This window comes from Scyliorhinus canicula, chromosome 2, assembly GCF_902713615.1.
Source record: "Scyliorhinus canicula chromosome 2, sScyCan1.1, whole genome shotgun sequence".
In the NCBI taxonomy this organism is placed as follows: Eukaryota; Metazoa; Chordata; class Chondrichthyes; order Carcharhiniformes; family Scyliorhinidae; genus Scyliorhinus; species Scyliorhinus canicula.
This window is the reverse complement of record NC_052147.1, coordinates 175,999-197,152: the sequence shown is the minus strand read 5'-3', so window position 1 is coordinate 197,152 and position 21,154 is coordinate 175,999. Positions and strand designations below refer to the sequence as shown.

The 21,154-nt window shown below is 47.6% G+C and overlaps 1 protein-coding gene across 4 annotated transcripts in view; it reads left to right on the top strand.

Moving 5' to 3' along the window:
• Window positions 1–21,154, top strand: part of syne3 (spectrin repeat containing, nuclear envelope family member 3) — a 130,773-nt gene that overhangs the window by 25,169 nt on the left and 84,450 nt on the right. For all 4 annotated transcript variants that reach the window (XM_038821554.1, XM_038821545.1, XM_038821528.1 and 1 more), the window contains one exon: window positions 8,815–8,951. In XM_038821554.1, the coding sequence (XP_038677482.1) occupies window positions 8,815–8,951 (137 nt within the window). The remainder of the gene's footprint in view (window positions 1–8,814; window positions 8,952–21,154) is intronic.

The window sequence follows — 21,154 nt, the reverse complement described above, 5'->3', positions numbered from 1 at the left end:
CACTGTACCTCTGTGACAATAAACAAATCTAATCCAAGCCAATACAAACAACAACCCTTAAACCAAACGCCAACCTCAAAAATTACCCTTCAATCCAAGAAACAAGAACCCCCCCATACTCAATGTCCCCCTCCCCTGTTTTATACCTCCCCCCACCCTCTATAACAGCTAACAGTGACCAATTGTCTGAAATATAAATGCCCGCCATCTCTGGTAGAACCCTTCAATCGACCCTTCTCATGATGTATTTGACCTTCTTGAGGTGCAAAAATGTCTTTAATCCCCTAGCCATGCAGAAGCACTGGGTGGCGTTACTAGCCTCCAACAGGATCCGCCTCCAAGCCACTAGCGATACAAGCAGCGATAGGGCAAGGAGATCAGTCCACGCAGCGGTCCGCAGCTGTGGCACATCCGAAATGCCGAAGGACAGGACTCCAGCTCAATATTCAGGATCGCCAACATGGTGCTAAAAAGGGACCTCCAAAAACCCACCAACTTGTGCGGACCCGATCGAATAGCACTCGCATCCTTCACCTCCTCAGAAAACTGACTCACCCTAGCCTTAGTGAGGTGCACTCGAAACAGTGCCTTCAGCTGGATCAGGCTCAGTCTCGCACACAACAACGTGGCGTTCATCCTCTGCAGCGCCTTACTCCATACCTCCTCCTCCAGTATCGGTTGCAATTCCTCCACCCTTTTAGCCTTTACCCCTTTCTCCGACATCCACTCTTTCCCCCATGATCCGTTCGTATAAATACCGGATGTTAGCCCCGCCCCCCCTCGACCCCGAACAGGAGAGAATCCTCTCCAATAAGGATTATGGTGGCACCACCTGGAGGTAGCTAAACGTGTCCGAGCCGGACAACCCACATTTCCCCTACAATTTCTCCAGGCTGGCAGACGGCCCCTCCAGAAATAAATCGCTCGCTCTCTCCAACCCATTCTCTTTCCATTCCCCAAATGTGATGTCCAGCTGTGCGGCTCAAACAGGCGGTCAGCACAAATGGACATATATGTTTCTGGAACATCCCTCTTCATTTACCTGAGGAAGGAGCAGTGCTCCGAAAGCTAGTGTTTGAAACAAACATGTTGGACTTTAACCTGGTGTTGTAAGACTTACTGTGCTCACCCCAGTCCAACGCCGGCATCTCCACATCACAGCACAAATGGGAGCAGCCTTGAGACTTCCCCTAAATTAAAATGCTGGTGGAGTTACCTCCATATTTCTAAAGTGGACATCACCACTGGGTTCGCTGAGTACCTTGCTGGTGCCAACAGAAGTGGCAGCGTCACCAATGCCCCCAAGATTGTCACTCTACTTGATTCAGAATCACAGAATGATACAGTGCAGAAGAGACACTTGTGCCCATCGAGTCTGCACTGACGCATGAAAAATACCTGACCTGTCCACCTCATCCCATTTGCCAGCACTTGGCCCAAGGGGCTGGTTAGCACAGTGGACTAAACAGCTGGTTTGTGAACCAGAACAAGGCAGCAGCGCGGGTTCACTTCCCGAACCAGCATCCCCAAACAGGCGCCGGAATGTGGCGATGAGGGGTAGTAGTAGTATCCCTTTGTTATTTGGAACCTCCCAGTGTCAGTCATTGAATACTTCCTTGTCACATTAGGGGGCGGCACGGTGGTACAGTGGTTAGCACTGCTGCCTCACAGCGCCAGGGCCCCGGGTTCAATGCCATCCTCAATGCCATGATTGTGTGGAGTTAGCACTTTCTCCCCCTGTCTGCGTGGATTTCCTCCGAGTGCTCCGGTTTCCTCTCACAGTCCAAAGATCTGCAGGTTTGTCGTATTGACCATGATAAATTGGCCTTTAGTATCCAAAAGAATGTTAGGAGGGATTATGGGGATAGGGTGGAGGTGTGAGCTTAAGTAGGATGCTCTTTTGAAAGGCTGGTACAGACCGAATGGCCGCCTTCTGCACTGTAAATTCTATGATCCCCTCATAGTGAATTTTGTTGTTTGTAGTTGCAGGAATTCAGCCCGGTCTGAGAGCCACTTCGAGGCCCTGGGTGGCGCTGCTGACTTCCACCCTCCCCGAGTGATCAGTGAGGTGAAGGCCAGGGTGTCTGCCCCTTTCCCTGTACAGAGCTCTGCATGCTCTGACATCCCGAAGACTGCCACAGATGGGCACGACTCCATCTTGACACCCGCCACCATGGACATGGCCTCGAGAAAAGCCGTCCAGAGCTCTTGAATCTGGGCATAACCAGAACACGTGGGTGTGGATGGCTGGGTCCCCCTGATACTGCTCGCACTCATCTTCCACCGAAAGGTGTCTCAGTGAGGTGTGCTCAGTGCATCACCTTGAGCTGCATCAGGCTTAGCCTGGCACAGGAGGAGGTGGAGTTGATCCTGTACAGTGCCTCGATCCAGGGTCCTCTTCCTATCTCCATGCCCAGCTCCCCCTCCTATTTTTGTCTGGTCTCGTCCAGTGGGGTGCTGACTTTTTCCATGAGTGGTCTGTAGATGTCGCCATATTTGTTGTCCCCTAACTAGTCCAACTCTGTTATTGTGTCCTGTGTGTCCAGGACTCTGTGGGATCAGTTTTGTCTCCTTGTGGAGAAAGTCTCGCAGCTGCAGGTCTCTGAGCTTATTTTCTTTCGGTAGTTGGGACCCCTCCGAGAGTTCGCCCAGAGTTGCCAGGCTATCGTTCACATACATGCCCCCCTCCATGTCCCAAATGTAGTGTCTATCCTCGCTTGTCGTTGTTGCTGATTGGGGCCTCTATAGACATCCCGCCAAGCTTGAAATGGCGCCTGAACTGGTTCCATGTCCTTAGTGTGTGTGTGTGGGGTGGGGTGGGGTTGGTGTGTGGAGCGGAGGCCTCCTCCGTTCAGACCCAGTCTGCCTCTGGTTCCCTCAGCCACCCCGTCACCCTCTCTGTGTTTGACACTCAGTGGTAGAATAGGAGGTTCGGTTTTGCCAAGCCTCCCATGTTTTGCCCTCGCTGTTAGATGTGTATCCGAGGGACACTCTTTGCCCCCAGACAAAGGCCATGATTAACTTGCCGGCGCTGAAGAAGGATTTGGGGATGAAGATCGGGAGTGATCTGAATATGAAAAGGAACTTGAGCAGCACATTTGTTTTGATCGTCTGCACCCTTCCGTTTAGTGAAAGAGGGAGTGAGTCCTATCTTTGCAGGTCCCTCTTCACCTCCTCTACCAGGCTGCGGAGGTCCATTTGTGGAGCCTCATCCAGGTGTGGGCCACTTGGATCCCCAGGCTCCTGAACTTGGTTTGGGTCACTTTAAACGGTAGTTCTTCTAGGTCCACTCCTCCCTCTCGGCGGTTTATTGGCGGTTTTTGATCTTTCCCAGATTGAGTTTGAAACCTGAGAAGGTGTGAAACTCCCTGAGGAGTCCTGTTATCTTTCCCATGTTGGCTAATGGGTTCGCCACACAGAGGAGCAGGTCAACCGCATAGAGCGAGACTCTATGCTCTCTGCCTTCTCTTCGAATGCCCGTCCACTACTCCGCCCATCTCAGGGCGATGGCCAATGGCTTGATTGCCAGTGCGAACAGGAGCGGGGATAGTGGGCACCACTGCCCTGTACAGCCTGAAATACACCCAGCTGGTGGCGTTCGTCGTAGGAGCGCCGTACAGGAGCTTCACCCACGCAGTAAACCCTGTTCCAGACCCAAACGGTTCAAGTACCGCCATTCTATATGATCAAAGGCTTTCTCGTTGTCCAGGAAGACAATGACCTCTGCTGTCTTCTCTCCAGATGGAGCCATTATTAAACTCAGCAGGTGTCTAATGTTGGCTGTTCGCTGTCTGCCCTTGACAAACCCGGTCTGATCTTCCGCGATCGCTTCTGACAGACAGCTCTCGTACTTTCGCTCGGACGTTTGCACCAGTGTTTAAGAGAAAGATATGTCTGTGTGCTCCACACTCTGTTGGGTCTTTGTCCTTTTTGGGGATCAGTGAGATTGAGGCTTGTGCCAGCGTGGGCGGCAGAGCCCCCTTGGACAGTGAGTGCGGGGCCAACACTGCTGCAAATTCTTGTTAAAAGTACCGGGAACCCATCCGGTCCTGGCGCTTTGCCTGACTGCATGGAATTGATGCGTTCCACAATTACGCTCAGCCCCAGCAGTGCTTCCAGCTTTTGTTTCCTGTCCTCCCCCACCACCGGTATATCCAGTCTGTCGAGGAACTGTTCCATCACCGATTCCCCCTTCAGGGGTTTGGAAGTGTATAGCCTTCGGTAGAAGTTTGCAAAGGCAGGGTTAAAACGTTTAGGTCAGTTACCATCCAACCATTTCTGTCACTAACTTGCGCTATCTCGTTCGCGGCTGCCTGTTTTCTCAACTGGTGTGTCAGCATGTGCCGTGCCTGGCTAAGCTGGTGGGCTGCCTTGTGGAAGCCATGATGTGGAGGTGCTGGCGTTGGACTGGGGTGAGCACAGTAAGAAGTCTTACAACACCAGGTTAAAGTCCAACAGGTTTGTTTCAAATCACTCGCTTTCAGAGTACAGCATTTTCACCTCGGGAAGGAGCAGTGCTCCGAAAGCTAGTGATTCGAAACAAACCTGTTGGACTTTAACCTGGTGTTGTCAGACTTCTTACTGTTCCTTGTGGAAAGCAGATCAAATTCCATTGTAGCTTTTTCCTCTCTGTCAACAGCTCCACTGCTAGATTATGAGAGTAAACTTGCTCAGAATATAAAAACAGATAGTAAAAGTTTCTGCAAATATATAAAATACAAAAGAGTGGCTAAGGTAAATATTGGTCCTTCAGAGGATGAGAAGGGAGTTTTAATAGTGGGAGATGAGGGAATGGCTGAGGAACTGAACAGGTTTTTTGGGTCGGTCTTCACAGTGGAAGACGCAAATAACATGCCAGCGACTGATAGAAATGAGGCTATGACAGGTGAGGACCTTGAGAGGATTGTTATCACTAAGGAGGTAGTGATGGGCAAGCTAATAGGGCTAAGGGTAGACAAGCCTCCTGGCCCTGATGGAATGCATCCCAGAGTGCTAAAAGAGATGGCTAGGGAAATTGCAAATGCACAGTGATAATTTACCAAAATTCACTAGCAAACGTGACACATTGGTTTAAAAAAGGAGGTAGGCAGAGAGCGGGTAATTATAGGCCAGTGAGCTTAACTTCGGTAGTAGGGAAGATGCTGGAATCTATCATCAAGGAAGAAATAGCGAGGCATCTGGATAGAAATTGTCCCATTGGGCAGACGCAGTATGGGTTCATAAAGGGCAGGTCGTGCCTAACTAATTTAGTGGAATTTTTTGAGGACATTACCAGTGTGGTAGATAACGGGAAGCCAATGGATGTGGTATATCTGGATTTCCAGATAAGGTGCCACACAAAAGGTTGCTGCATAAGATAAAGATGCGTGGCATTAAGGGTAAAGTAGTAGCATGGATAGAGGATTGATTAATTAATAGAAAGCAAAGAGTGGGGATTAATGGGTGTTTCTCTGGTTGGCAATCAGTAGCTAGTGGTGTCCCTCAGGGATCAGTGTTGGGCCCACAATTGTTCACAATTTACATAGATGATTTGGAGTTTGGGACCAAGGGCAATGTGTCCAAGTTTGCAGATGACACTAAGATGAGTGGTAAAGCGAAAAGTGCAGAGGATACTGGAAGTCTGCAGAGGGATTTGGATAGGTTAAGTGAATGGGCTAGGATATGGCAGATGCAATACAATGTTTACAAATGTGAGGTTATCCATTTTGGTAGGAATAACAGCAAACGGGATTATTATTTAAATGATAAAATATTATAAAACATGCTGCTGTGCAGAGAGACCTGGGTGTGCTAGTGCATGAGTTACAAAAAGTTGGTTTCCAGGTGCAACAGGTGATTAAGAAGGCAAATGGAATTTTGTCCTTGTTTGCTAGAGGGATGGAGTTTAAGACTAGGGAGGTTATGCTGCAATTGTATCAGGTGTCAGTGAGGCCACACCTGGAGTATTGTGTTCAGTTTTGGTCTTACTTGAGAAAGGACATACTGGCACTGGAGGGTGTGCAGAGGAGATTCACTAGGTTGATCCCAGAGCTGAAGGGGTTAGATTACGAGGAGAGGTTGAGTAGACTGGGACTGTACTCGTTGGAATTTAGAAAGATGAGGAGGGATCTTATAGAAACATAAAATTATGAAGGGAGTAGATCGGATAGATGCGGACAGGTTGTTTCCACTGGCGGGTTAAAGCAGAACTAGGGGACATAGCCTCAAAGTAAGGGGAAGTAGATTTAGGACTGAGTTTAGGAGGAACTTCTTCACCCAAAGGGTTGTGAATCTATGGACTTCCTTGCGCAGTGAAGCAGTTGAGGCTCCTTCATTAAATTTTTAAAGATAAAGATAGATAGTTTTTTGAAGAATAAAGGGTTATGGTGTTTGGGCCGGAAAGTGGAGCTGAGTTCACAAAAGATCAGCCATGATCTCATTGAATGGCGGAGCAGGCTCGAGGGGCCAAATGGCCTACTCCTGCTCCTAGTTCTTATGTTCCATGGTTGGGTCCATGGAGTACCACTCAGCCCATCGAATCTGCTCCGCCATTCAATCATGGCTGATAGCTTTCTCATTCCCTATTTTCCTGCCTTCTCCCCATTACCCCTGATCCACTTATTAATCAAGAACCTATCTAACTCTGTCTGAAAGACACTCTCATTTGGCCTCCACAGTCTTCTGCAGCAAAGAGTTCCACAGATTCACCGCCCTCTGGCTGAATAAATTCCTCCTCATCTCTGTTTTAAAGTATCATCCCTTTAGTCTGAGATTGTGTCCTCTACTTCTAGTTTTTCCGACAAGTGGAAACATCCTCTCTGCGTCCACTCTATCCAGGCCTCGCAGTATCCTGTACGTTTCAATAAGATCCCCCCTCATCTTTCTAAACTCCAACAGGTACAGACCCAGAATCCTCAACCGTTCCTCATACGACAAGCTCTTCATTCCAGGGATCAGTCTTGTGAATCTCCTCTGGACCCTTTTCAAGGCCAGCACATCCTTCCTTAGATACGGAGCCCAAAACTGATCACAATACTCCAATGGGGTCTGACCAGAGCCTTATACAGCCTCAGAAGTGCATCTCTGGTCTTGTATTCTAGCCCTCTTGACATGAATGCCAACATTGCATTTGCTTTCCTAACTGCTGGCTGAACCTGCACGTTAACCTTAAGACAATTGTGCACAAGGACTCCCAAGTTCCTTTGTGCTTCTGATTTCCTGAGCATCTTCCCATTTAGAAAATAGTCTATGCTTAAATTCCTCCTTCCAAAGTGCATAACCTCACACTTTTCCACATTGTATTCCATCTGCCACTCCATTGCCCACTCTCCTAGCCTGTCCAAGTCCTTCTGCAGCCCCCTTGCTTCCTCAATACTATCGACCCCTCTACAGATCTCTGTATCATCTGCAAACTTAGCAACAGTGCCTTCAGTCCCTCCCTCCAGATCATTAATGTATATTGTGAAAAGTTGTGGTCCCAGCACAGACCCCTGAGGCACACCACTAGTCACCGGCTGCCATCCTGAAAAAGGCCCCTTTATCCCCATTCTCTGCCTTCTGCCAGTCAGCCAATCCTCTATCCGTGCCAGTATCTTACCCTTAACACCATGGGCTCTTAACTTATTTAGCAGTCTCCTTTGCGGCACCTTGTCAAAAACCTTCTGGAAATCTAAATAAATCACTTGGTTCTCCTTTGTCTAACTTTCTTGTTACTTCCGCAAAGAACTCTAACAGAGTTACCAGACATGACCTCCCTTTGACAAAGCCGTGCTGACTGAGTCCTGTTTTTGCACTTCCAAGCACTCTGCGATCTCATCTTTAATAATAGACTCTAAGATCTTACCAATGACCAAAGTCAGGCTAACCGGCCTATAATTTCCCGTCTTCTGCCTCCCTCCCTTCTTAAACAAGGGTGTTACATTAGCCACTTTCCAGTCCTCTGGGACCGTTCCTGCCTCCAGTGATTCCTGAAAAATCATCACCAATGCCTCCACAATCTCCTCAGCTATCTCTTTTAGAACCCTGGGGTGTAGTCCATCCGGTCCAGGTGGTTTATCCACCTTCAGACCTTTTCAGTTTCCCCAGAACCTTTTCCTTAGAAATGGTCACGACACTCACCTCTGCCCCCTGGTTCTCCTGGAGCTCTGGTATACCACTGGTGTCTTCCATCGTGAAGACTGATGTAAAGTAACTATTCAGTTCCTCTGCCATTTCTTTGTTTCCTATTATTACTTCTCCAGCCACGTCTTTGAACATAGAACATAGAACATCGAATAGTACAGCACAGTACAGGCCCTTCGGCCCACGATGTTGTGCCGACCATTTATCCTATTCTAAGGTCAACCTAACCTACAGCCCTTCAATTTAATGCTGTCCATGTGCCTGTCCAAGAGTCGCTTAAATGTCTCTAATGACTCAGACTCCAAACCTTAAAACTATGCCCCCTCGTGACAGCCATTTCCATCCTGGGGAAAAGTCTCTCACTATCCACTCTATCCATGCCTCTCATCACCTTGTACACCTTTATCAAGTCACCTCTCTTCCTTCTTTGCTCCAGTGAGAAAAGCCCTAGCTCCCTCAATCTTTCTCATAATCCATGCCCTCCAGTCCAGGCAGCATCCTGGTAAATCTCCTTATTGAAGAAGCTTACCAGATGCTCCGTCGATCACTGAGCCTGCAGGGCCGCACCCTGCCCCTCTGCCATCTCCTCGAAAAGGTTCGAAGAAACTGCCACGAGCGGGAGCCACCAAATGTGCCACCACTCACTCCAGGGTCACCACCGGAAGTCCTCAGCAACACTTTTTGCTGAAGATTTTGTTTCCTTTTATGTTCCAGATCGCCAGGTCTTCAATTTTAGCAGAGGAGCCAAGAGTGGAAGGGTTTCAGCTTCAGCTGAAAGAACTTTGCAGATTCCAACAGAATGACGAACGCCTCTCTGCCAAAGTGCTGACTGTCATCCAAGAGTATAAAAGGTAACTGCACACATTGGTCCTAATTGTTCATCATGTAAATTCACTGCTTTATGATGAATATTCAATGAGTATTTGTGTCTCTTTGAAGGAGTTTGTCACTTTGTTTAATTTCCCTACCCTTTTCACAAAATCCTTTCTATTTTTTCTTCATATATTTAGTCACTTTCTTTCTTAAACAAACGCTCAGCTGGGTACAGTTTTTCCCGCTGTTTGTTGGGGCTAAAAGGCCGTAGTCCGCTTTGACAAAGGGTCACCTGGACTCAAAACGTTAGCTCTTTTCTCTCCTGACCGATGCTGCCAGACCTGCTGAGATTTTCCAGCATTTTCTCTTTTGGTTTCAGATTCCAGCACCTGCAGTAATTTGCTTTTCCCCCACTGTTCCTGGGGTGGGGCGAAGGTATTCAATATCTTGTTTTAATGTCCACCAGTCTTAAGTACATTTTTCTCAGCTGTTGCTTTATTCTGTATGATGATACTAACTTTCCCAACAGTGACATCCATTTGTTGGCTATTTCTATGTTGTAAAAATCCTTCACAATAAGTCTGTACTTGTAACTAAAGATGCTTGTGTCGGGACTATATCTGAAAATCTCCATGGCCTTAACTTCCCACCTAAAGTAAACTTCCAAACTGAACATTTGATTCCTGTAGTCACCTAACTAATTATTTGTTTGAGCTTAGTGCTAGTCCTTCACTGTATCCTATGCCCCAATTTGTGAAATTTTTCATCCTATGCAACTTTCATTTCAGAATGTTACCCACTTCTCATGTTTAAAGATTTGTATAGTTGAACACTTAAAGCTCGCTACTATTGCCATTTATAATCATAGAATCTACAGCACGGAGACAGGCCCAAACTGGTCCATGCCAACCACAAAGCCCATCTAAATTAACCCCATTTGCCTGCATTTGGCCCATAACCCTCTAAACCTTTCCTATCCATGATGGCCATCACGGAAACTTGGATAGAAGAGGGGCAGAAATGGTTGTTGAAGGTCCCTGGTTATAGATGTTTCAACAAGATTAGGGAGGATGGTAAAAGAGGTGGGGGGGTGGCATTGTTAATCAGAGATAGTATAACAGCTGCAGAAAGGCAGTTCGAGGGGGATCTGCCTACTGAGGTAATATGGGTTGAAGTCAGAAATAGGAAAGGAGCAGTCACCTTGTTGGGAGTTTTCTATAGGCCCCCCAATTGCAGCAGAGATGTGGAGGAACAGATTGGGAAACAGATTTTGGAAAGGTGCAGAAGTCACAGGGTAGTAGGCATGGGTGACTTCAGCTTCCCAAACATTGAGTGGGAACTCTTTAGATCAAATAGTTTGGATGGGGTAGTGTTTGTGCAGTGTGTCCAGGAAGCTTTTCTAACACAGTATGTAGATTGTCCGACCAGAGGGGAGGCCATATTGGATTTGGTACTTGGTAATGAACCAGGGCAGGTGATAGATTTGTTAGTGGGGGAGCGACTTGACAGAGGGTTATAAGATGATCAGGGGAATAGATAGAGTAGACAGACAGTGACCACAATTCTGTGACTTTCACTTTAGTAATGGAGAAGGATAGGTGCGTGCAACAGGGTAAGGTTTACAATTGGGGGAAGGGTAAATACAATGCTGTCAGGCAAGAATTGAAGTGCATAAGTTGGGAACATAGGCTGTCAGGGAAGGACACAAGTGAAATGTGGAACTTGTTCAAGGAACAGGTACTGCGTGTCTTTGATTTGTATGTCCCTGTCAGGCAGGGAAGAGATGGTCGAGTGAGGGAACCATGGTTGACAAGAGAGGTTGAATGTCTTGTTAAGAGGAAGAAGGAGACTTATGTAAGGCTGAGGAAACAAGATTCAGACAGGGCGCTGGGGGGATACAAGACAGCCAGGAGGGAACTGAAGAAAGGGATTAGGAGAGCTAAGAGAGGGCATGAAAAATCTTTGGCGGGTAGGATCAAGGAAAACCCCAAGGCCTTTTACACATATGTGAGAAATATGGGAATGACTAGAGCGAGGGTAGGTCCGACCAAGGACAGTAGCGGGAGATTGTGTATTGAGTCTGAAGAGATAGGAGAGGTCTTGAACAAGTACTTTTCTTCAGTATTTACAAACGAGAGGGGCCATATTGTTGGAGAGGACAGTGTGAAACAGACTGGTAAGCTCGAGGAGATACTTGTCAGGAAGGACGATGTGTTGGGCATTTTGAAAAACTTGAGGATGGACAAGTCACCCGGGTCTGACGGGATATATCCAAGGATTCTATGGGAAGCAAGAAATGAAATTGCAGAGCCGTTGGCAATGATCTTTTCGTCCTCGCTGTCAACAGGGGTGGTACCAGAGGATTAGAGAGTGACGAATGTCGTGCCCCTGTTCAAAAAAGGGAATCGGGATAACCCTGAGAATTACAGGCCAGTTAGTCTTACTTCGGTGGTAGGCAAAGTAATGGAAAGGGTACTGAGGGATAGGATTTCTGAGCATCTGGAAAGACACTGCTTGATTAGGGATAGTCAGCACGGATTTGTGAGGGGTAGGTCTTGCCTTACAAGTCTTATTGACTTCTTTGAGGAGGTGACCAAGCATGTGGATGAAGGTAAAGCAGTGGATGTAGTGTACATGGATTTTAGTAAGGCATTTGATAAGGTTCCCCATGGTAGGCTTATGCAGAAAGTAAGGAGGCATGGGATAGTGGGAAATTTGGCCAGTTGGATAACGAACTGGCTAACCAATAGAAGACAGAGAGTGGTGGTGGATGGCAAATATTCAGCCTGGAGCCCAGTAACCAGTGGCGTACCGCAGGGATCAGTTCTGGGTCCTCTGCTGTTTGTGATTTTCATTAACGACTTGGATGAGGGAGTTGAAGGGTGGGTCAGTAAATTTACAGATGATACGAAGATTGGTGGAGTTGTGGATAGTGAGGAGGGCTGTTGTCGGCTTCAAAGAGACATAGATAAGATGCAAAGCTGGGCTGAGAAGCGGCAGATGGAGTTTAACCCTGAAAAGTGTGAGGTCGTCCATTTTGGAAGGACAAATATGAATGCGGATGGTAGAGTTCTAATGTGGAGCAGCAGAGAGATCTTGGGGTCTATGTTCATAGATCTTTGAAAGTTGCCACCCAAGTGGATAGAGCTTTGAAGAAGGCCTATGGTGTGCTAGCGTTCATTAGCAGAGGGATTGAATTTAAGAGCCGTGAGGTGATGATGCAGCTGTACAAAACCTTGGTAAGGCCACATTTGGAGTACTGTGTACAGTTCTGGTCACCTCATTTTAGGAAGGATGTGGAAGCTTTGGAAAAGGTGCAAAGGAGAATTACCAGGATGTTGCCTGGAATGGAGAGTAGGCCTTACGAGGAAAGGTTGAGGGTGCTCGGCCTTTTCTCATTAGAACGGCTAAGGATGAGGGGCGACTTGACAGAGGGTTATAAGATGATCAGGGGAATAGATAGAGTAGACAGTCAGAAATCTTTTCCCCGGGTGGAACAAACCATTACAAGGGGACATAAATTTAAGGTGAGTGGTGGAAGATATAGGGGGAATGTCAGAGGTAGGTTCTTTACCCAGAGAGTAGTGGGGACATGGAATGCACTGCCTGTGGAAGTAGTTGAGTTGGAAACATTCGGGACCTTCAAGCAGCTATTGGATAGGTACATGGATTACGGTAGAATGATTGGGTGTCGATTAATTTGTTCTTAATCTGGGACAAAAGTTCAGCACAACATCGTGGGCCGAAGGGCCTGCTCCGAGCTGTATTTCTCTATGTTCTTTCACTGTCGCTTGGGCAACAAGTAGTTGAGTCGGACACGTTAGGGACTTTCAAGCGGCTATTGGATAGGTACATGGATTAGGGTAGAATAATGGAGTGTAGATTAATTTCTTCTTAAGGGCAGCACGGTAGCATTATGGATAGCACAATTGCTTCACAGCTCCAGGGTCCCAAGTTCGATTTCGACTTGGGTCACTGTCTGTGTGGAGTCTGCACATCCTCCCCGTGTGTGCGTGGGTTTCCTCCGGGTGCTCCTGTTTCCTCCCACAGTCCAAATATTTGCAGTTGGGTGGATTGGCCATGATAAATTGCCCTTAGTGTCCAAAATTCTATGATTAACCTAGGACAAAAGTTCGGCACAACATTGTGGGCCGAAGGGCCTGTTCTGTGCTGCTGTATTTCTCTCTATATCCATATATCTGCTTAAACGCCTTTTAAATGTTGTAAATGTCCCTGCCTCACCCTCTTCCTCCGGCAGCTCATTCCACATGGAGCTGGTTTAGCACACAGCTAAATCGCTGGCTTTGAAAGCAGACCAAGGCAGGCCAGCAGCACGGTTCAATTCCCGTACCAGCCTCCCCGAACAGGTGCTGGAATGTGGCGACTAGGGGCTTTTCACAGTAACTTCATTTGAAGCCTACTTGTGACAAGCAATTTTCATTCTTTCATTTCACATACGTACCACCCTCTGTGTAAAAAAAGTTGCTCCTCAGGTTCCCATTAATTCTTTCCCCTCTTAATTTAAACCTATTCTGTCTAGTTCTCGATTCCCCAACCCTGGGGAAAGGACTTGGTGCACTCGTCCTATCCATGCATCTCATGATCTTATCCACCTCTATAAGATCACCCCTCAGTCTGCTACGCTCCAAAGGAAAAAGTCCCAGCCTGCCCAATTTCTCCCTGTAACTCAGTCGCTTGAGTCCTGGCAAAATCCTTGTAATTCTCTTCTACACACACTCCAGTTTAATGACATATTTCCGATAGCAAGGCAACCAAAACTGAACACACTACTCCAGGTGCAGCCTCACCAACGTCCTGTACAGCTGCAATATAACCTCCCAACATCTGTACTCAATGCCCTGACTGATTTAGTGTGTGGCTCATCATTTTTTCTTTCAAATGTTGCCTCCTGTTTCTCTGCACTGAGTCCCATCAGAATAAAGGGAGTAGGAGCAGGAACAGTGCCACCTCGAACCTTGCTTCATCATTTCATATGATCGTGGCTGATCTTGAAGCTCAACTCCATTGATCTGCTGGCCCATCAATATGCCTTGATTCTCTTAGAGATCAAAAACTTACCGAACATCACTTTTAATTACTATTCACCATCTCTATGCAGAACCTTTTTCATCATTCTACTTCTGTCGTTGGTGCCTAGATGGATCACAACATCGGGATGCTCTCCCTCCCACTGCAAGTTCCCCTCCAGCCCGGAGCAGATATCCCAAACCCTGGCACCAGGCAGGCACCACAATCTTTGGGACTTTCGATCTTGGCTACAGAGAACAGTGTCTATTTCCCTAACTATACTTTACTCGGCTACGACTACATTTCTCTATTCTGCCCCCCCCACCCCCGTCACTTGAATGGTTCGCTGCACCACGGTGTGTGCTCAGTTTGTTCATCCTCCCTTCAGTCCCAGCTCTTGTCCACATAGGGGGCAAGAATCACAAACCTGTTGGACAAGGGCAGGGTCGAAGGCTCCTGCAGTGCTACCTATTGGATCCCTCTACCTACCTCACTTGTAGTCACACCTTCCTGTCCTTGACCATTGACTGAAGTCAAGGTAGTTAATTTAAGGGGTGTGACTGCTTCCTGCAACACAGTGTCCAGGTACCTCTCCCCCTCCCTGATATGTGGTGACTGGAACTGTGCACAGTACTCTAGCTGTGGCCTAATGGGTGTTTTATACAGCTCCACCAGAAGCTCCCTTCCCTTATATGCCATTGCCAATAAAGGTATGTATCCCGTATGCCTTATCTACCTGGCCTGCTGCCTTTAGGAATCAGTGGATGTGCACCCAAGGTCCCTCATGTCCTCTGTACTTTATGCTTCCGACCGTTTATTCTGTATTCCCTTGCCATGTTAGTCCTCCCAAAATGTGAGTTAGGCACTGCAGGATACCCAGCCTCTGACCTGCTCTGGTAGCTACAGTATTTACATGGCCAGTCCAGTTCAGTTTCTGCTCAGTGCTAACCACCATGATGTTGATGGTGGAAGATTCAGTGCTACCAGTGCCATTGAATGTCAGGGCGAGATGGTTAGATCCTCCCTTCATAGAGATGTCCATTGCCCGGCACTTGTGTGGTATGAATGTTACTTGTCAGCCAAAGTTTAGCTATTGTCCAGGTTTTGCTGCATTTGGACATGGAGTGCTTCAGTACCTGAGGAGTCGCAAACATTCCCACTTAGCATCAGAAAACGTGAACACATTACTCTTGATCTAAGGCACTACTGTAGATTGTAAATATCAGGCCTCACACAACTCCGCTAGTTATAGCATGGCAACCTGGAAATGCACCGTTTGTCCAGACTCTCTGCTTTCTATCGGTTAAAGAATCCAGTATCCATGACAGTACATTGCCTCTAACTACTTGAGCACTTAACTTGCATATTAATCTTTATTGTGGCACTTTTATCAAATATTTTTTTGAAATCCAAACATACTCCAGTCTGGATTTTCTGCTCCCATTTGCTCCGGTCAGGCGGTTTAGCGATGGGGATGGAGAACATCGCCAGAAGGCAAAAGTCGTGTTTACACTGGCGGGAAACTTTCTGCAATCATCCCCTCCCCTCGTCAGTGTTGGGCCACATTTCCCGCTGTTCAATGTTGGGGACCTCGTTTGAATATATTTGCGTCTCATTTTCGGGTCCATACGCAGGAACCGTACCCCGCCGTCAAATAATCCATCCATGGGTGGCTTAATTCAAAATGGTGAGAATCATGTCTGGTTCCAAAAGACATGCTTGGGCGGGCACCCCTCCAAGGGGAGCTCTCGGGTGAACTCAAAGATTGCAGAACAGCTCCGCTAATTACGGGGCCTCACTTGGGAGAACCGGTTCTGACTGGGGTGATCAACCTTTTACTCTGGGATACCAGCTCTGACTGGAGCAGACGATCTGTGACTTGGGGATTGCTTGGGTAATACTGTGAAGGTATCAAGAACCTTGTCGGAGGATGCTGCCAGAGACTGGGGTTACATTGGCAAGGTACTGGGGGTGAGTCAGAGAGTATCAGGAGAGACGGAAACACGGGAAGGTTACAGGGGGCCTAGTCACGGGAGGCTCTGGGTTGGGGGTTGACTGGAAGGTAGTGGGGGGAAATCCTCCAGGGTACTGGGACCTATTTGGGGCAGAACAAGGGGTTGACTGCCCGGTATGAGGGTAGTAAGAAGTCTTACAACACCAGGTTAAAGTCCAACAGGTTTGTTTCAAACACTAGCTTTCGGAGCACTGCTCCTTCCTCAGGTGAATGAAGAGGATGTTCCAGAAACATATATATAGACAAATTCAAAGATGCCAGACTTTGAATTTGTCTATATATTGGTTTCTGGAACATACCTCTTCATTCACCTGAGGAAGGAGCCGTGCTCCGAAAGCTAGTGTTTGACATAAACCTGTTGGACTTTAACCTGGTGTTGTAAGACTGCTTACTGTGCTCACCCCAGTCCAACGCCGGCACCTCCACATCATGGGTATGAGGGTGGAAGGCTCCAGGGCACCGGGGGCCGGATTGGGGGATACAGGGGAAGTCTGGGAAGATCAGGATGTTGACTCAAGGGAGGTGAGTGACTTGACTCAGGGGTGACTAGAGCTTGACTCGGAGGAGATTGGATGGTTGCCTCTGGGAAGACTGAGATGAAGACTGTCAAGTGTGAAAAGCGCCGTTCCTGAGGTTGCCTTCTGCTTCTGGTCCACGGGCTATTTGGACGGATATCACATAGCGAAGGGAAGCCTGGGGCAGTGCTATGGGTGCAAGGGCAGTCATCACGTAATGACAATTCCACTCAAATTCTGAATGCGGAATGTTGATGAGGACAAAGTTAATGGAAAGACAGCAGTCAGTACCCTGTTGCAGCTGAGACCATTAACATGCCTGGAGTCCCACTGCAAATACAATTATGCCCACTCAAGCACCACTTTTATGTGTGAGTGCCACTGATTGCTACTCAGCAGTTAACCCACGACACACTGACTTCCAAAATCACCACCTTGGTGTGCCTGCAAAGTAAATATATTCCCTTAGACAGTTGGCACTAGCACACTGCCCGATTTGAGTGCTCCTAGCCATTGGCTGTGTGCTGAGATGCATATTGACCAGTGTCTCCAGAGACTAGGTTGAGCGCAAGTCCTTGGAGTGAAGCTTGGGACAATGCCTGCATCTGAGATGAGAGCTCGGGACAGAGTCGAGTGGCCAAAGTTTAGCCACTTGTTCACAGAATCATAGAATTTACAGTGCAGAAGGAGGCCATTTGGCCCATTGAGTCTGTACCAGCTCTTGGAAAGAGCACCCTATTTAACCCCACATCTCCACCCTATCCCTGTAACCCTGCAGCCCATCTAACCTAAGGGCAATTTGGCATGGCTACACCACCTAACCTGCACATCTTTGGACTGTGGCAGGAAACAGGAGCAACCGGAGGAAATCCACGCAGACACGGGGAGAACGTGCAGAATCCGCACACACGGTGGCCAAGTGGGAATCGAACCTGGGACACTGGCGTTGTGAAGCCATAGTGCTATCTACTATGCTACCATGCTGCCTCCACTATGCTACTGTGCTGCCCATGTGGTGTAGGGCAAGGTTGATGTGGGGTCTTGCCCAATCAGCATGCGAGTGAAGCATAGAAAATCTGAGCACGAGTAGCCATTATTCCCTTAAGGTCTGCTCTGCCGTTAATTTTATAATCATGGCTGATCATCCAATTCAATAGCCTGATCCCGTCCCTGCCCCCCCCCCCCCCCCCCCCCACAATATCCTTTCATCTCCTCCGCCACAAGAGCTATATCTAGCTCCTCCATGAAAACGTACAATGTTTTGGCTCGACTGCTTCCTGTGGTAGCAAATTCCACAGGCTTTCCACTGTCTGGGTGAAAATATTTCCATTCAAAAAGGTTTACTCTGTATCCTCAGACTATAACCACCATTGGGAACATCCTTCCTGCATCTACCTATTCTTAACTCCAGCAAATACAATCCTAACCAACTCAATCTCTCCTCATACGTCAGTCCCGCCATCCCTAGAATCAGTCTGGTAAACCTTCTCTGCACTTCCTCGAAAGCAAGAACATTCTTTCTCAGATAAGGAGACCAAAACTGCCACAATATTCCAGATGTAGCCCTGTATATTTGCAGCAAGGCATCCCTACTCCTGTACTCGAATCCTCTCGCTATGAAGGCCAGCAGACCATTTGCCTTCTTTACCGCCTGCTGCACCTTCATGCTTACCTTCAGTGACTAGTGTACGAGGATACCCAGGTCTCGCTGAACATTCCCCTCTTAATTTATAGTCATTCAGATAATTTCCCTTCCTGTTTTTGCTACCAAAGTGGATAACCTCACATTTCTCCAAATTATACTGCATCTGCCACTCATTTGCCCACTCACTCAACTTGTCCAAATCACACTGAAGGATCTCTGCATCCTCCTCACAGCTCACCCTCCCACACAACTTGGTGTCATCTGCAAATTTGAAGATATTACATTTAGTTCGCTCATCTAAAACATTGATATAAATTGTGAATAGTTGGGGTCCTAGCACCGATCCCTGCGGCACAGCACTATTCACTGCCATTCGAAAAAAAGACCTGTTAATTCCTACTCTCGGTTTCCTGTCTGCCAACCAGTTTTCCATCCATTTCAAGACACTACCCCCAATCCCATGCACTTTAATTTTACACACTAATCTCATGTGGGACTTTGTCAAAAGCCTTCTGAAAGTCCAAATATACCACATCCAATGGCTCCCCTTTCATCAACTCTACTAGTTACATCCTCGAAGAATAGTAAATTTGTCAATCATGACTTCCCCTTCATAAATCCATGCTGACTCTGTCCAATTCAACCACGTGCCCAGTGCTCTGCTACAAAATCTTTGATAATGGACTCTAGAATTTCCCCACTGGGCATCAATGTGGGGCCAGAACATGGGTCAGTGGGTTTTGAGGGGCAGCTTCAGACAATGAATGGACCCGGAGTGATGCTAACAGTCAAGACCCTGTCTGTGATGCTGCAGTTTGGGGATCATACGAAACATGGAGCCTGCTGAACTTCCTGTCATTCTTCACGCTCACAGATAGGAGAGAAGAAGACAACTTCAATGGGAAGCCAAAGGCAGGAACAGGACCTGAAGGGGTGACAGGTCCTGCTCGACATGCAGAGGATGGGCCTAAGGTCTACAGATGGCGTCTGACATACTTGCGGTTGTCTTGAGAGTCGGTGTCGTCGAAGACTACGCATGTCCATGAAACTGTTTGGTTATATCTGCTACTTTCTGCAGGATTTGGTGCCATGGGGAATTGGAGGGCATCCATTGCCAGTATCACTGAAACTTACAGTGGCTCCTTCTAAGGCTCCATAGGTGACCTCTCGAATTTTGTAAGCCCCACACACTGGAGTATAGAGGAGGTGACAGTCGTAATCTTTGCGAGGGCACACAACTTTATCCATTTTGACTGGGATCAAGCAAGCTATAATGCAAGATGGATGGGCTTTGTGTAAACCCCTGGCTTTCCGCAGGTACAGGGTGCCATTGATGATATTTATGTAGCACTCAGATCTCCGGGGTACCAAGCAGTGAACCATGTGAATCACAAGGGCTTCCACTTGCTGAATGTGCAGCTGGTCCGTGACTGCGCCAAATACCCTTGAAGTGTGTACACAATTCCAGGGAGTCGGTCACCGTTCCCTGACATGTTTCAGGGTCCACAGCAGATGTAGGGTTAGCCACTCCGGGACCAGTGATACCCACTGAGAAGGTGGCTGATGACACCTGTGCAGAGACCGCAGAGTGCAGCTGAGACGAGCTGTAAGGCTCATGCTGTAACTCTCACTTTGGTGGAGCAGACCGTAGGGATGCTGCCAATGAGGTTCCGGTGATGTTCTGGTGGAGCCTCAAATCCAATCTGCAGAGGGTTTCCTACATCATGGTCGCTTGCTGCACTCTACAGAAACTGGTGCTGCAACGGGGGAAGAACTGCTGAGGAGGAGGTGGTGCAGTAGCACATTTCAATATATAAAAGGTAAGAGAGAGGCAAAAATAGACATTGGACCACTGGAAAATGTGGCTGGAGAAGTAACAATAGGAAACAAAGAAATGGCAGAGGAACTGAACAGTTAATTTGCATCAGTCTTCACAGTGGGAGACACTAGTGGGATGTCAGAGCTCCAGCAGAACCAGGGGGCAGAAGGGAGTGCAATGACCATTACTGAGGAGAAGGCTCTGGGGAAACTGAAGGTGGATAAATCACCCGGACTGGATGAACTACACCCCAGGTTTCTAAAAGAGATAGCTGAGGAGATTGTGGAGGCATTGGTGATGATCTTTCAGGAATCACTGGAGGCAGGAAGGATCCCAGAGGACTGGAAAGTGGCTAATGTAACACCACTGTTTACGAAGGGAGGGAGGCAGAAGACGGGAAATTATAGGCCGGTTAGCCTGACTTTGGTCATTGGTAAGATCTTAGAGTCTATTATTAAAGATAAGATCGCAGAGTACTTGGAAGTGCATGGTAAAATAGGACTGAGTCAGCACGGCTTCGTCAAGGGGAGGTCGTGTCTGACAAATCTGTTAGAATTCTTTGAGGAGGTAACACGGAAGTTAGACAAAGGAGAACCAGTGGATGTGATTTATTTAGATTTCCAGAAGGCCTTTGACAAGGTGCCGCAAAGGAGACTGTTAAATACGTTTAGAGCTCATGGTGTTAAGGGTAAGATCCTGGCATGGATAGAGGAGTGGCTGACTGGCAGAAGGCAGAGAGTGGGGATAAAGGGGCCTTTTTCAGGATGGCAGCCGGTGACTAGTGGTGTGCCTCAGGGATCTGTGCTGGGTCCACAACTTTTCACAATATACATTAATGATTTGGAAGAAGGAACTGAAGGAACTGTTACTAAGTTTGCAAAGGATGCAAAGATCTGTCTAGGTACAGGTAGTATTGAGGAAGCAAGCATGCTGCAGAAGGACTTGGACAGGCGAGGAGAGTGGGCAAGAAAGTGGTAGTTGGAATACAATGTGGAAAAGTGGGAGGTTATGCATTTTGGAAGGAGGAATAGAGGCATAGACCATTTTCTAAATGGGGAAATGCTTAGAAATCTGAAGCACAAAGGGCCTTGCAAGTCCTTGTTCAAGATTCTATTAACGTTAACTTGCAGTTTCAGTTGGCAGCTAGGGAAGGCAATGCAGTGTTGGCATTCATAGAACATAAAATAATACCTGAGGAAGGAGCTGCGCTCCGAAAGCTC